Source organism: Ischnura elegans, chromosome 2 (genome assembly GCF_921293095.1).
Source record: "Ischnura elegans chromosome 2, ioIscEleg1.1, whole genome shotgun sequence".
Classification (NCBI taxonomy): domain Eukaryota; kingdom Metazoa; phylum Arthropoda; class Insecta; order Odonata; family Coenagrionidae; genus Ischnura; species Ischnura elegans.
In genome coordinates this window covers 50,468,987-50,486,468 of record NC_060247.1, presented here as the reverse complement: position 1 = coordinate 50,486,468, position 17,482 = coordinate 50,468,987, and the positions used below count along the sequence as shown (strand labels likewise).

The 17,482-nt window shown below is 36.4% G+C and overlaps 1 protein-coding gene across 1 annotated transcript in view; it reads left to right on the top strand.

The window, feature by feature from the left end:
- Nucleotides 1–17,482, top strand: part of LOC124153727 — a 653,735-nt gene that overhangs the window by 600,919 nt on the left and 35,334 nt on the right. The window contains exon 5 of the mRNA XM_046527062.1: nucleotides 3,964–4,372. Coding sequence (XP_046383018.1) covers nucleotides 3,964–4,372 — 409 coding nt within the window. The remainder of the gene's footprint in view (nucleotides 1–3,963; nucleotides 4,373–17,482) is intronic.

Below are 17,482 nucleotides of genomic sequence, written 5' to 3'. Positions count from 1 at the left end.
CCCAGGGGTTGATCAAAATAAATTTAGGGAGGCTAATTTGGAAGAATTTAATTGGATTATTTTCATAGTTCTCGAGCAGCAGCATGGTAAGAAAAAAGCGTAATGTAGGAGTGAATAAACTCTTAATGCGATTCTAACGTTGTTATATCTACCAATATGATCGAGGTGAAAAAACATCCCGAGGAAAGGAACAGGAAATGTAAAAATTAAAGCATCAGTGATACAAAGTTATCATTTTTTACGCTAAAAGTACCCCCAGTGTGAATGTACAAGTCTGAGAGATGATCCAATGCAATAAAATGTTCACAAAACTAATTAGATATCTAATAGTAATTCTGTATTTACCTTCCAAGCTATTTCACAATAGAAGTACCATTTTATTTTATATATCCATGTTCCTCCATCTTTCCAATATGAATTTTAAATTGAAAAGAGTAGTGTGTGTAGGAATTTCTATACTTAAAGTTAGGGAGTTCGAAAAGTATTTATTAACATGAAAAAATTAAATTCTTAATTTATTTAGTGCCCAAGGCTTAAAAATCTAATGATCGTTGATTAAGGAAACACGTGGTATAGTTGTAGCAACTCTGTATGAAAGCATTTTACCCACTGCATCTTAAAAATACGGAATAAATTTAGTGCCCATGATTAACAATCGGTTTGGCCATTTTCATAATCATAATTGGCCATCTAACATTCTTTGATATGCTTTAAATATACAAGGGACGCCATTTCTGTCAATTCTGAATAATAAATTGGTCCGCCCTTCAAAAGCTGACGTCCCTCATTGTACGGTCGCCTTTTCGTAGCAGACGTAAATTTATACCCATCCTTCCAACGGCGAGAATTCTTCGCCACTTGAGGATCCGGATATCTCTCGCCACCACTGTATGCAACTCCCTACGGTTCTCTCCCATTGACGTTATACTTCAAACGCTCTCGCTCGATTTTATGCGAGGAAATGTGTTGGTTTCGGAATGGCGAAAAGTTATTTTCCAGAAAATAAAATACGCTTCCGCCGCGCTTGCTGTGTTCACGGGTCAGTGATCGTGAATAACATTTAACTCTCCGTGTCGGTGAAATTCCGCTTACTTCGACTTGGGATGCTGCTCACGGATGGCAGCGTGATCAGAAGGGCTCAAACGTGCGGCCTCTGCTCTCACACGGACGATATTAGGTCACCTCCGCCGCTGATACCGCCGGCGGTGGATGACCGTATCGTCGCGCTGTACCTAGGCACACGCACATACAGTATCTTCTTTCTAGAGAGGACTCTTGGATCAGGTCACTATACACCCGCGACTTAAAAAGGATGTTTTCTATCAGCTTTTTTTCATTGTAACGGGATGCATAAAGCTTAGATTATCATTGGTAGCCAAGGATTTTTTCACACTAGAACTACCGATGGAGTCATTTTGACTCCTTGAAATTTTTATTTCTCTACTCTGACTAATATTTTACGGATTCCGGCCTGAAGTTCCGTGGTGTTCAATAATTTTTTACTTATAATAAGGCTCTGCGATAAAAATAGCTTTAGAAAAAAAAATTGAACACATTTATCAAAATTTACCCTTGGCTACCAAAGAGAGGAGGTACCAACTGTAATAAAAATCTTTTTTATTTTATGAAATTATCTCCCCACCTTCCATGTACCCGGTAATGTTTTTAACCTTTAAACGAGATAATAAATATGGTGAAAGGTTTATTTTTTGCTTTTTTATCCAATTCCTCAGTGATAATCCCATTAAAACAATATAACATATAAGAAAGGAGAATTTCAAAGCAATACTGTCGAACCTCGCATTTTTTTTAAATCATTTTTTTGTTAAAACCACGACTAAAATATTTCAATTTTAGACAAAAATGATAAACTAAAGCAATGTATCAATAAAAATATAAACTGCAAAAATAAACAGTTTTATGATAGGAGTCAAAATGACTCCATTCTGTAGTTCTAGGAGGGGTGTTAAGTCCGGTATTCCTAATGATAAGCCATGGCAGAGTTAATACAGACTAAAAGACGCAATAATGTTATATTACTAAAATACAATAAATATTTGTTTCAAGATACGAAAGTTAAATGCAAATGAATATAGGAAATTATCTTAAATGCATTGAAATATTTGAGAAAAAATGTATAACCCGTTTTAAGGCATTAAACTAAAAGTGATGCTGAAAATCAGGAAGAAAAGCCATTAAATCTACTCTAGGTGCATTGCTAACCTGTAAAAACGTTAAAATACCAAAAGCAGGAATAAATAATTGATAGAATGATGCAGAATAGCTGTTCCATTACACAGAACCTATCTTCATTTATTCGCTTATGATATCAGGAATTCTCAAATCATCATCGTCACTGGTCAACAATCCTAGGATTGGTTTGACGTAGCTCTCCACTCAGTTCTCCTATCAGCCAATCTTTAATTCTCAAATAGCGTTGCCAATAATTCTTAAAGATATTTTTCAAAAAAAGAGGCTAAATAGATTACTTACTGCAAGATACAATACATTAAAAGTATTAGAACTCAGAATTTGTATCATCTAACGTATGCAACGAATTATATTTAAAAGTTTAATCGTAACAATAATCCACACTTTTCACCTGAAAATTGGATTTTTACTATTACACTTCTTGCCTGCAATGCTGGGTGAATTGCCTCTGAAGCTGTCGCCATCAGGCATTGGATTCTCTTGCCATGCACTCCCATATTTTTAAATATAAGCGCTCTTTTATTAAATGTATATTCTTTCAAGTTCTGAGAGGTGGAACTAAGAAGCGCTACAATTGTCAGATTTACGTCACGATCTTGAAATAGATCATGTTTACACTAAGTACATTTTCCTTTACCCTATTACGTCCATTTAGAGCTTGAGAGGACATATATGCATACGTGGGATTATTTTGTTTTAGAATCAAAGGTCTATATCGAATTTAATTGAAATATTCTACCGATCCATGAAGTACTTAGAAACCATCCTGTGAGCTTCACAATGCCTAAATTTATTTTTAAAAGTTACTCAGCTGTATGAGCTAAAATGTAATAAATAATTTTCTATCGCTCATTGATGAATTTGACACTGAATGTCCTTATAACATCGTATTACGAAACTACGCATGGGTAATTGATGATTTTCATTGGGTATAAAAAATTTTGAATAGTGGCTTAAATTAATTTCAATAGTTAATTTGAAAAATGTAGGATATAACTGTATATATTATGTGACCTTTCACTTTTATTCACTATTGATTCCCAATATTTTCTATTCCCAAATAATGTACCTCTTTACCTACTGATTTTTCATATTTCAATGTTGATTTTGGTTTCTTTTAGCGCATTAAAATATTTCATAAACTGCAAGCGGACCAATATTTGATTTCTTTTTGTATTTTCTGAATAATATTGTGCATTTCATACCAACTCTATCGTAATTAATTACCATTTGCCGATATTGACCGATTCCGTTATTTTTAAATGGCTACCTTGTTCTTCAATTCACTCCTGTTGATTTATGTGAACATAATCTAAAATTTGTTACTGAAATCGCTATTGTACATTAGCATCGGCTTACCCAAAATTCGCTCGTCTTAATGGGAGATACAAGTTACATCGTGATGCATAGCATAATATTATTCGTTTCGAAAAGAATAATTTGAAATAACTAGGATTCGGGCCACTATCTGCCGTTTTCCGGTCAGATACGCCAACAGTCACACCACCAAGCAAATTCGTACCAAATGTATTTGCATCCTTGCAGGTGACACGTACCAGGCCTCTTTTTACATTTGCTAGTATCCTTACTCCACGTAATCCGCATAACATTGGTGCCAAAATGAGAGATCGAGATATGACATTCAGGGGCGCTTGGAGAAATTCCATCCAGATTTCATAATTATTTTATGTGGCAGGTTGCAGTCGACATTATTTATGCTTAGCACATTTTCTTACTTTTCCGCCCTTGCAGGTCCGCGGTCGCCACGTCCGCCGCTACCCGCTTCGTCGGGACGAAGGCAACGCGACCACCACGACGCTGGGTCTGGAGGTTGAGGCGGGCAGCGGGACGTTCCGTAGGGGTCGACTCACGCTTCGATGCCAGGCCACGCTGCTCTCCGCTTACAACGCCAGCGCCGAGCTGGTCATCGAGGAGGAGCGGCCGCGGCTCGCGTCCGTGCTCGGCACCCGGGAGTCCTCGTCCGCGCCCGCTGCTGCCGCCGCCATTCCCGGGGCAGCGCCCGGTGCCTCCCCAGCCTCTGCATCATCTTCATCCTCATCCGCTTCCTCGGACTCCGCTTCCGGCGCCTCCGCGCCCACCGCAAGGCCCCCAGGGACCGGGCTGATTGCAGCCTCGCTCGCTGCCATGGCCACCGTCACAGGTGAGGATCTAAGGTGGAAAATTTTCGTGTCTTAATGGGAAAGCTAAGTTGTATCGCGAAGCATTAAAAGATATTCGTTTCGAATAAAAAATTTTACTTGAATAGGATTTGAACCATCATCTCCCATTTTTCCGTCGTATATGCTACCAGTCACACCATTAGAGATCTAACACATTAAATAAAAACGAACAAACTTTGTATTTATCCACCAATTTATTTTTTTGTTATTTTTTTTACTGATTTCGATGCAGCGGCGTCATCCTCAGGTACATAGGTTACAAACAATCAAATATCCTTATATATCATGTGGTATCTGTGGAGGAGTAAGAAGGTAGGTGGAAGGGGTGGCTGGGAAATCTGAAGTAGGTGATTGGGCGTTGTGGGCGGGTGGTGAGAGTTGGAGAGGGGCGGGGTGTGGAAGACCGTTGGTCGGGAGTAACGGAAGGTTGTTGGTGACTAAGGTGATGACGGAGGTGTCCGTAGGAGTGGGGGGAGGGGAAGGAAGGATTATGGGTTGTTGGTTTTACCGTGAGGTTCAGGGAGGCTATTAATACAAAGTTTTTTTCGTTTTTATTTAGTGAAATGAACTTCCACAAAGTTGAACCTGTGACTATAGAGATTATCTATCACATTTATTTCGAGAGATACGGACCGGATGATGTGAGAATGAGGTAGCAATAGGTCAAAAATGCTACTCTCACGAAATTTTTGTCAATAAAGCAAATCGGAATGTGCATTCCGTTCCCACGGCGTGGTGGGAAGATTAGTTTCCTGAGGTTAAGTGATGATAGTTTTACTGTTACCACATACTCTATCTACCTTATAAAAATGCATGCATCTTAGACGTAGACGATTCGATGAGTTCAGGGCTGGGAGTGGTCCGTTGGTTGTAGCGGTGTTAGAAGGAAACCTAACCGTTTTATCCTAGTTGAACGGAAGGTGGAGCTAATAGAATATATTTGAGCTGTGAGGAAGACCTGTTGAAAACTGGAAAATTTGAAATGTGTAGGCGGCATTAGTCATTTGTTAGACTAATAGACAATAGACATGAAATATAGTATTTACTTTATGTACTTCAAAAGTTTGGTGCTTAGCTCTTTACAGCTCTCCAACAGATACAACCAAATAAATAAAAATCCTATCGGTGATAATTATATGATATCTGCATATTGATTATATAATTTGAAATTACTATGAGTCTTAATTGTACCAATTACTTCCGAGAATAAAAATTGACATTGAAGAAGGTCCCTTAATATAGGCCGATATATCAGGTATAATATGCACTTCAGTTAAATCGGTTGAAAAAAATCCATTTCACTCGGTCACCCTTTATTGTGAGAAAAATCTGGAATCCAATTGTGATAGCTAACATCTTTTCAGCGTAACTTTCGATAGTTAATAGCAAAATGTGATAAGGTTATTGATAAGATATATGGTAACTTTCTTATTTATTTAATGCCGATAACATCCATAGATATTTTTTACTAAAAAATAAATACTTAGTTTTTGGTAAGGTCGATCGGTCGATAATAGCTGAGCAGCCGATATCCATCGTCAGTTCAGCTTTTATCGATTGTTCGTTATTTTCCTGATAGTTAAGAGCCTCTTTGCGACATCTAATATCCTCTTGGCACAATATATGATCGACTGGTAATTGGTGCTGCTTATATTTTTGGGGCAGTGCATATCAGATCAGTCGATTACTATCGATCGCGGAGACGGATACTTCTCGAATATTCAGCCGGGTTAGGAGCCCTATCTCCCACAAAGTTTTCGAATGCGACCTGCTTTCAAACTTCAGTGCTTTGCAGAAGATGGAGAGGCAGTCCCATTCCGAAATATCGGCCGATATTGAACTCTCGACCGTGATGGAGGCAACAGAAGCCTTCATCTCAAGCACACACTGGAGATACGTCAAATATCTTTCGCTAGCTTGTTCATGCCTGAAAAGGACTTAAATACCTTTATCTACTATTAAGCGACGTTTTACGCTCCTTTTTTTATAATGAAAAATGTAAGTCTGTTTGTAATTCACAGTGAAAATTCCTTTTTAGTTAAGTATATTCCACTTTTAAATAAAGTCGGGCAAAATTATAATGAAATATTTACGTACTTTATCACATTAAATGGGTTTCTTCAGCGCAGTTTAGGAATAGTAGTGTTGAACATATTTCTGTTTGTCTCGGACTCGGCATATTTTGTGAAAGGAAAATTTATTACTACGTGAATGTAAAATCTTTGCAGTTATATTAAATGTGTTAAAAACAGGATTGGCAATTTAAACTGGATCTTTCGCCAGAGTACATTTGATTCATGATAGCGAAGCGGGTCATTTTTAATCGTGAACCAAGCATTTATAACGTATAGCGACTATAACATCTACGCATACGAATGTGAAATTGAGATCCATGTCTTTCACAATGGTGGAAATGATAACAATGATAGATAAATAAATCCATAAATTCCATTTTTAATACAAACTCGGAAGGCAGCAGTCAATAATTGTATAATCTGCGTTAACTTGAGACCTAGCCAAACCCGTATCATTTTCTTCCGTGATTTCATTGATATTATCTGCTTGAATCCTTAAAAAGAAATTACTCAATGCAACACGAGCCAATTTTTTTCTGAACATGGCCGTGTGAATTCAGTACTCCAATTTAATACTCGGGTGTCGGAAATAAATGCAATAAAACTTGGGATGGATATGGTCTTAGCTTTGAGTGTTGACAATGACATTATTCCCATCGATTCACCTTTTAAGTTTTTTTCCATGTTACGAGATTAAGAGCAGTTTAATTTCCATGAAAGAGGAAATTCCGGCACACGTTGCTTTATTAAGACAAGTAGATTTTAGAAGACCTTGTCGAAGTCACTTCTTCCTGGCGTCACATGCGTACGGCGTGGAATTCATCATTTTGGCGCACGTTATCACTTCCCATAGTGTCTCTTTCTCTCTCCCTATCTTACGCCCACACCCTCACGAAGCTCAGAATTTAGCCTTCCCCCTCATACCGCTCGTAAGGATAGCAGGGTTTGAGGAGTGAAGGGAAGGGCACATGAAATTAGGAACACCGGTTTATACGTTTGAGCCCTAAGGGAAGGGACTGTCTTCTTACTCACCCCTTCTCCACGTCGCTAAGCAATCAAATTCAAAAGGGAAACGAGCCAGAAGATTCAAAGATAACAGCTCGAGGAGGTCTCTAAGAAGGGAGGAGTATTGTCTTTCTCTCACTCTCTCCCTCTGTACGTCTCTCGGTGCGTAAACTGCGGAGATAGTGAGGCAACTCGTTTAATGTAACCTACCTTAAGGTATATATTCTGGGATATAACGTGCAGCACCTATTTCCCAAACACTTTACTCTTGACGCTTTCAATGATTTTCCATTTCATGATTTGCGAATTTTAAGAAGATTATTATAATATGCCTTAGTTTTATTTTCCACCTGTTTATTTTTATTCCTTTTCTGTAGTTCGTGACTATTTTTTCAAGTGGTAAAACAAGAACTTGCCTGAGAGGAGGGTGTTCTCGACATTGTTCGGAATTATTCCGATCGGTTTTCACAGCGAACGGTTGGCTCCAATAGGGTGGTTTCCTATTATTTTTTATTGCCTAAATCGTAAGATTATTACTCCTGGAGTACGTATTTCATGCTTTTAGATTTTTAAATGACGATGTCTATTTTTCGCGATTAAATTAAAAGTGAAAATTTTCAAGCGCGCGAAAACGCGACGGGTAAGTATGAATGCCGGGAAAAATCCGTGTGACGTCGTTCTGATTACCGCTGCCGCAAGTGAGGTGACCTTGGGGCGAGGAGCTTTTTCAAATGAGGATAAAATTTACCCTTGCCATTCGTCTAAACCGGTATTTCTAAAATCAAGTAATTTGTATACCTATCATGAATACACTAATGGTGGGTAACGAATCGCAATCAATGCCTTTCGTTTTCTTTGATGAAGGAAACTACCCTATTGGTAAGCATAACGATCTAAGTATATGTTGCGTTTGGAAATTTTTATTTTTATGACTCATGTCGAGGGCTCATATCGTCGTCGGAGGGAAAATTTTCAAAAAATAGTTTACTCCGATCGCTTTTCAAACCAATTCGAATCAACCGTTCGGGATGAAAACCGATCGAAATAATTTTTTTAGCAGAAAAGTCAATCGGAAAAGTTCGAATCACACCCCAAAGTTACGCTATATATTTAAAGTCTCTGATGCTGGAGGCTTCATCTACATCTATACAATACTCCGCAAGCCGCCTAAAAGGCGTGTGGCTTCCTCAAGGCTAGACTTTCTTATCATCCTGAGAAAGTTTTCAGCATCGGAAATGAAACTATTGGTAGATATTATAAATTATGACGCGGGCATGCAAAAAGAAGATCGATGGATAAAGCGAAACGTTAGTCGGATAATTTTTATATCATAAGACCAAGGCAGCAAACATTTTGCTGAACGAGCATATTATTTTTTGTTGGAGTTTCTTTCAAGTTATAGCACAAAACATTCCCATATTTAGCCTTCCAGGCATCATTATAGATCAGAAAAGGAGCTATAAATCGCGCAATAACTTTCGTGTACACGCATTATGAATTTCACATGGCACGCAATACAGTTCAATTTATAGAATCACAGTGCGACATTTTCAATCATTTGGTATAGCTCACACGCATATTTTTTTATTTACCATGATATGGTAAATATTTTACCATTGAAAGAGTCGGAATATTTCCATTAAATTCCAAGTTATTTCGTTTTTCGGCTGTGAATTGAAGTCCTTGCCTGCTTATCCTAGGGCCGCGGGTTCATGTTCCGTCGAAGTGAGTTTTTCGCCACTCAAGACAGGAATGTGCGTAAAATTTTCATTCATAACTAGTGCTGGTTCATTCTCTGAAACATAGGTTCCCCCTAAACACAGGCTACACGTTTTAGAATTTTAGGAACAAAACAGGCCAAGGAAAGAATCATCAGAAAAAAATGTATTTCCGATAAATATTTAAAATAATGATATTTTTGTTAAAGAGCCTATTTTGCGCAAGCAAATTTAGTCGCAGAAGGTATAAATTACGTTTTCTGCACCTAATACATTTTTTGCACCCCGTTAAAAATACCCACTTCTTGGAAATTAGCTATTGTAAATCATCTTGTCAAGAGCTTCTATTTAATATTGAGCCGCAAAATATCACGTATGAAGCTTTCGATCATCCCATTCAAGAATCCTCGAAATTCCAAGTGGCGCAAAAATAGGAAATGGTCCCTCCGAAAGTGCCTCCCATTCCCGTGGCTTCTTTTAGGATGAGCACCAATCGTAGCCAATCGTCGGATTGATAATCGAAGTGAGTGAGAAATTCATATCAGACAACGCATAGGCCTCCCCTCTCGAAAAGCATACTTGTCCCCATTAAATAATACCAATATGCTTTCTGACTGCTTTTTGGCTAATTATTAAAGTAGGTATTTTATAAATATTGTTAGGTAATTTAATTTATTTTTTCTAAATAGTAATGTTAAAGTATCATAACTTTAGTATTTTATTGAGGCATAGTAATTTTTTCTAAACAATTAACCCTTTTTTCTTTTTGATGCATATGTTACTTTCATCAAATGCGTCGCATTTTAACGTCAATTTCATTTGTATGTACAATGAAAAATATAGTAGGCTTTCAATGGAATATCATCAAAGCTTTAATTACCTTCCTGAAAGTGGTACGTTTTGGAGACCAAAAGTCAGACCTATAAAGTAATTAATTGGCATAGGTTGTACAGCAGGCTCTTCACGAGGAAGGAATTGGGAATTTCCCGATACGGTATCATCGTACATACTTTTTCTAGGAAACATTCATTCTCTAGCCAGTTGTATGAGCGCAGGCGGTGATATTTCCTTATTATTTAAGTATTTAAAAACGATCTCAATAGAAAATTTCTCAATATAGATATTTTTTAAGTTCCGAGGCTTCCTCGAGTGCACTGTGTCATGTTTCCAGAAAAAATGTCATTCATTGGCTTACTGGTTGGTTTTTTTCGAAATACAACAAGCTTCCAGTTTGGTTTCTGAAATGGAAAGAGAAAATCCACATTTTTAAAAAGAGGACGACAGAAAATTTTGCGTAGGTAGGTAAATAACCAATGGGGTTGCGGCTTATTATAAATTTAGTGGAGAGCAGTTTGACCTAATTTATACTCTAGAGGCGTCTTTTCTCAGAGGAAAATTTTTCCTGCTTCCCGTAAAACGTGATCAATCTTATTTTACGTTTGTTGAAATTTCAGGTCAAAGCTTTACTGTTTTAATCCTGGAGTATGTGAATTGCTTATTTTAATCATTTGAATACCCACAGTTTAATGGTAAAAGCTATTGAAATCCTCCATAGGTTAGATAAACAAGAAGTATTACACATTTTTAGGCAAAATTGCCTTTCTGGTGACATAAAATTCATCTTACGTCGAAGCATTTAATGTATAGATTCATGTTGTCACTAGTTTATTAATAAACATATATGTGATGAAAATCATTTTTTAATTTCTAAAAAATATACCTTAGGACGCCTATCAAATTTTTTGCCAAGGAAATCATATTACATAATACAAATATTTTCCTCCTGTTCCCGTAAAACGCATGGAAATGCAATACAGACCGACAGCATGTGACCTTTAAAGGTTGAAATTGATCTTTTTTTAATGATGAACATTTTCCTTACTAGTTATTCACGATATCAAGAGCATCCTTTCATGGCGGGAGAGAGTAATTTTTGGCTTTGAACACGTTAGTCATTCATCCATAATAAGAGCTATTTTTGCCTCATTTCGTTCGGACGTTTGCGTCCTTCCACCTCCTTTCGAGATAATTAGCTGGATATCGAACAAAAAAGGTTGAAATAACGTTGTCATTTACTTCACTTCATTAAGCAAGGAAATTGTAAAAATATTTCGATTTTTAATTACCAATTTGTTGACAAAACAGCAAAAAATTGATAAAAAAGATAAACCGTGATAAAAAAATTGTCTCTGTTTACAAGTAATTTTGCACAAACGTTTTCCCTTTGTCCGCCGTTTCCGAATCCAAGTTGTTACGCATAAAATATTTTCAGCTCACTGACTTCTCCCACGTTAAGGGGCTCACTAAAGAGAGGAGAAGAAAAACATCATCGAACGCCAACATTTCGGAAAGATAGCTTTTCATTTTTAAATTCAAAAGTATTGATCAGCACCTCCTGAAATATTCACCACCTCCTGAAATATTCAACATAGAGTAGCATATCAGTTTCTCATTAGGTCAGCCATTAAAGGTGTAAGTATAAAAAAACGCAGGAAATTACCAGTAACCAACATTATATTCCAGCCAGTAACATTATATTTTTTTGTCTAATTTTATGACAGAAAATAAGTGTCTAAACTTCTTTTCGACTGACGCTATGAGCATTTAATTCCGTCAAAATTTTATTTTTTAAATTTTAAATCGGATGTATCTGTGTGCCCTCAAATAAACCTAACCTCCCATTCTTTGTGCGAAATAACATTTCTATCATCAATTTCTCTCAAAACGTGTATTTACGCATTTTGACGTAGAGGTTTTCTCTGCCAAAGGTGATTCCGGCACTAGAATTTGACTAAGCAAGTTAATCAATGTCTCACTCCCGTGAGAGAGCAATCATAAATGGGAAATCGTAAACTGGAGTAGGGTTCTTCGTGGCTCACTTAACTCATGCCATCGGTTAATTACCGTCATAAAGACAGAACTTCACCGCTTGAATTATTGTTAATTGGGCTGGAGTCATAAAACCTTCTTATTCTCCCGCTAGTATAGTTACCAGTTAACCACTTCTACTTCAAAAATCCATCCCAGAATCCTCTACTGGTGGAGGTCACACATTTTAAAGGATATTTGTGATTATTTGGTATCCCTAATAATTTTAGTATTGAATAAATAAATATTGTGAGACTATCGAAGAGTCATGATCTCTTTCGTTGAACTAAATATATGCAATTTGGCTATCTCGATACACATTTTATTTTCCGAAATATCATTTATTCATGGACTTAATTGTTCTACACGCGTAGAATATTTATTTTTTCAAAACAGGAAATATGGTAATGCTTTCTCTCAAATTATCTTGTAATTGAAATATATGAAGTATGTTGCAAAATTAATAGAGAGTGCATACTGTGCAGTAAAATTTTGCAGGTGAATTAATAAGAGGAAATAATGTTAAAATTGCTCAACGAAACAGTAATTCTGAGAATTCATTGGGTTATAAGCGCTCGAAAATCTGAAATAGAAGGTAATATCTAATGATAAATCATGTATAACGTTTGAATTTACCGTTCATTTAAACAGGAATGCAAGTATTATGAATCAATGAATTTCTTACTCATGAAGACAGAGTTTTTGAAACTAGCAGATTTCAGCATCGGTTTAACTCCTTGATTTTTAAGCCCTCCTAAATTTCAGAAATGTATGGATTAATAATAAATATGGTTTTTTATTAATTATAATAACACAGAAATTGATTCTTCCGTGTCTTTTCTCTGGTTTGGATTTTTTGGAAAGTGCATGGTGTTTTTTTCTTTGCACATTTTCGCCCATTAAGAGACACCATCTTTATTCTGCCACCTTAGTAGTTAGTGATAGCGAACACGAATGACATACGAGTAGGACAGCAGGTTGAGTAAAACTACAGCTGTAATGAACGCAGTAAATAAATATAACAGGGGTGTAAAATTTTATTATCAGATCAATATAAAGGTGAAAGAGACAACGGACAAAGCACAATAAATTCTAGTTATCCAAGGACATAATTTTAAACGGCGCTGAAAAAGGGGTACCTACCACCTGTTGGCTTTCCCGTATATTCTCTATCGAGAGCACCCACCCTTATCAAAAAAAAGCTTCGTGTCTTGATAACTTATGATTTTATGAAATGAAATCGCTAAATATTATTAATATTTTAAATATTCAATTCATCTGAATTGCAAATGTTTATCAAGCGAGCTCATTCATCTAATTTTGGGGCTTTTTAAATATTAATTTTGATTCAAAATCAATTAAAACTGACCCTCGTATTGATCACAGGACAAGTTTTTCAAAACGATATACTAGAAAACTTTCAATAACTGTAGGATCTGTGAGGGTTTAATTATATGCCTTTATAATATATATAATCTGAATGATACAAGTCCTTCACTTTTAATAGAGATAAAATCCCTTTAAGGGTGCTAGTGAGTAGTTGATTTATTTTAGTCCAAGTCATAATTTTAATAATAAATACTTTTATTTTCACTACCGTAACGAGCATTTGTGCTTTCCTTAATCAGAATACAAGTAGTGGTGGTCTAACGTATTAGACAAAAGCACTCTTTCAGCTTCCCCACTTTATATAATGAATTAAAGCTGATATCATTCAGACTTAATATGCTTTATTTTCTAATTTCTATTTCTTTCAATGCATTATAACAATTGTAATACGCTATGCATGCAAATATACCAATTTATTCGATCACTTAAGAAAATATGAATTTGGTATCACATGTGTTCATAATTAAAGTTATATACTCCTATTATTCTTTTTTAAATATATTAACACAACAAAATAATAATACATTGTCAGTAACACGATCGTAAGTTTTCGATCCATCATTAATATCTCTCAATATCATTCCCTCCCTTTGATGTTACGAATAATTTTGTCAGCTGTTCCTTTTTCCAAATTATTAGCTTTAAATTCGTTTTAATTTCATTATAATTTGTCCAAATAATCTCAGTCCTATTTCACGCATAAAATATAATATATTTTTATAGGTACTTTTGATTTTAAATTAAAATATTTCGGCTTATTATGGCACAGAGTGACCATTAATTAAACACCTGTAGCATGTTTCCACAAATTTTGAAAACCACATTAGAGGCAGTGTGGTCTAAAAAGTTATTCAAATTTTCGGAGAATGGATACAAATGTCATGTTTACCAATTTTTCATTTTTATCTTCAAATTCAAGTTTTTTTCATGATATTACATTACATCATTTTATAATTAAACAGTTCTCGCCTAAAATTGCTCTCACAACTTCGCCTATTATACTATTTAATAGTTATGTTAAATTTGTTTTAAGTGCCTTTTCTTGGTAAAAATATGAACTTTACCTGCATAATTAAGGAAGCCCTCTAACCGTATCCCGAAGAGCCTGCTGGGTTAAATACATGAGCGTATCATCCAGGCAATACGTTGGTTTTGCATATATGCTCTGGCTAAAAAGAAGAAATCAGTGTCATAAATGTAGGCCATTTCGAAAATTGTTAGCCGTGTGAAAATAAAAGTGCAACTACCATATTATGTACTAACCTGCGTTTTTATACTATTTTCAGAGCCGAAAACTACGCTAAAATACGATAACCTCTCTATTTTTTTCGATCCCACGTTAAAGTGTAACTGATGTTAAATAGTTAGAACTGTTGAACTTAGTCGTATATTTGAGGTATATTGGAGGTTTCAAATTGTATTTTTATCCCAAATGATATTAAATTGTTGAGTTTATTTAAAAATAGCATTTGAAAAGTTTTTGGATATCCCTTTCGTCCCCGGTCAAAGCTTAAATAGGGCTTTCCTTGAAGCCTGGCAACCATCCATATGCGGTGATTGTCCAGCGCCCGTATCGGAGCGCTTCAATTCCTATTTTCCAAAAGCATTTATCAACATACGAATATTAGTAATTATATATTATTCCTCCAGATGCTCTCAAGAAAATGTATATCGCGGTACTGTAAAGTGTAAGACTTATAGAATATTAATTGATGTGGGGGAGTACAAGTGAGAAACCATGAAAATATCGAAAATGCATGTTTTTCTACCTTTCTTACTCCACTACCTACTTGCATGGGTTAAAAAATCAGTTCAAATTCCTTGATATTTTGATTTTCAGTATCTTTTCGTGAATGTAACTATTTCTTAATAGCTCCCCTATTTCATAACTAATTCTGTAAACACTATACAATTTCAGGTTAAAACTTTTAATTTAACATAAGTGATATTTAATGTTCTCCAATCCTTACGGAAAATATAATTATAACATTTGGCACATCTTCCCTTTCGCCGAAGTTGACAAAGTAATCAAGAAATGTCTGGACTTGTGGGGACAGTACTTTTGCGGGCACGGTGGCGCCTAAGGGTAAGCGATTGGTGGGTAATTGCCCGGTGCCCGTTCGCTACCCCCAGAGCACGTCACATCCACGGCAGACCTCGTCTCCTCAATTCCAACCGCATAAAAAGATTCCATACGACGCTCCCATCTCAGTCATCCATCCCGCCACGCTTCCCCCATTCCTCTCTATTTCCTAATCTCGGTGCCAATGTCTTTCCTGCGTACGGAGAGAAAGAGAGAGGGAAGGGAGTTAGGTTGGAAGGGGTTGAAGGGAGGGAAGGGTGAAAGGGATGATGATATGACCCGGCCACCTCAACCCCTTGGGCCCATGAAACGCACACACCCGCACGCATTTCTCGACACACACGCACACAAAGACCTCCTCACGCACGTTAAGTTGCTCCCTCGGGGAGGATGGGCGAAGATCCTCCGCAGTTGATACCGCAAAATGTCGGAACCTACGACCCAGCCGTCTCAAACCCTATATCCGCCTCATAGCCCCACCCCATTCCCCCATCTCCCCCTTCCTTCTGCTCCTTTCCTTCTCCATCATTCTCTGTCCCTACTTCCTAAAACCTCTTCCCCTCAATGTCATAATAGATACGGGAGCAGGACCGTCTTCAATTCAATATTTTGTCATCTTATATTCGGAATATTTTCTATTATCTTACGTCTGACAGCAACGGTTGTAAATTTACTTTTTCTTGGCTATGTCATAGGGCATAAACTGAGCTCATAATCATAATTTATTCTAGAAGACGAATATTTCAGGAGGCAAAGCTCACAGTATTCATAAATACTTCCTCTAGAACATCTACTTCCTTTAACTCCTTAACCTATTTCATAATAGACCCGGGAGGACTCTACTCAGTGCAATATATTTTTATTTTCATGCATTTCCGAATATTCACAATGATTTGAGGCTTGACTGCAAGTGCTGTATGTTCATTATCTGTTGCTAAGTAATTTGTCAGAGATCATAGGTATTTCATAGCTTTTATAAATACCCTCACATAACCGTTCAATGTTGTTTGATTGCCCAGTGGACCTTGCGTATAATAGATGATGCATGTCTTCAGGATTCCCCTATACTACTTCATCTCCCTATACCATACCCCGATATCTTTCATATGTTTGTCTGTGATTTTTTAAACGCGAAATGGAGTACTGAAAATTATTTACGTAATGCACCGGATTGTGATGTTTTATACCATCACTCAGTATCCTATTTCAATTTAGCTTCGCCCAATTATAGTTCTTCCAGCATCCTTTTCAAGACGACATTCTAAGCTATCACAAGTACCCTCAATAAAAAATATGGAAAGGCTATCGTATGAATAAAATCAGTGATTTTTAAATTCATTGAGAATAATTGGATTTTTAGTTAATTTATTTAGTAATTATTTTAATTCTGCGGCATAACTGCAGTGTTCAAATTTGCCCCCCGATTACGATGCAATATTATAATTTTTAAACGTTTACCCAGGTAGGGTCTAATTTCAAAACAAGGTATGACCCAGACCATCTAATTCTTTATTTGTTACTTGACTCCTTCCACCACTCACCCTCTCCTTGTGTGCTTCTACTTTCATCCCTCTTTCGCCTCCGTCTATCTCATTCCGTAGATAATGAATTACATTCTCAGTCGTGAATGATTATGTATCATCTACTCATTTCAGAAAACAATCCGGTCATTATTAACACTCCGGCAATCGGCATTAATAATTTATGAATATATAAATAAAATAGCAACATTTTCCTATCAGTAGATAAAAGAATAAGCACTTCGTTTGTGAGCAATGTTATTCTTGTTAGCCAAAAACCCTAATTCAAAATTTTTAACGCCTTTATAACTCCATTACGTCGGAGAAATATCTAATTTGGAGTGAGGTTATCAGTTTTTCTTTGCTCTTTTTGAATAAGGTATTGTTCACATGAGCATACTTTTAAATACTTACTTTTAATTTTGATGCCGAT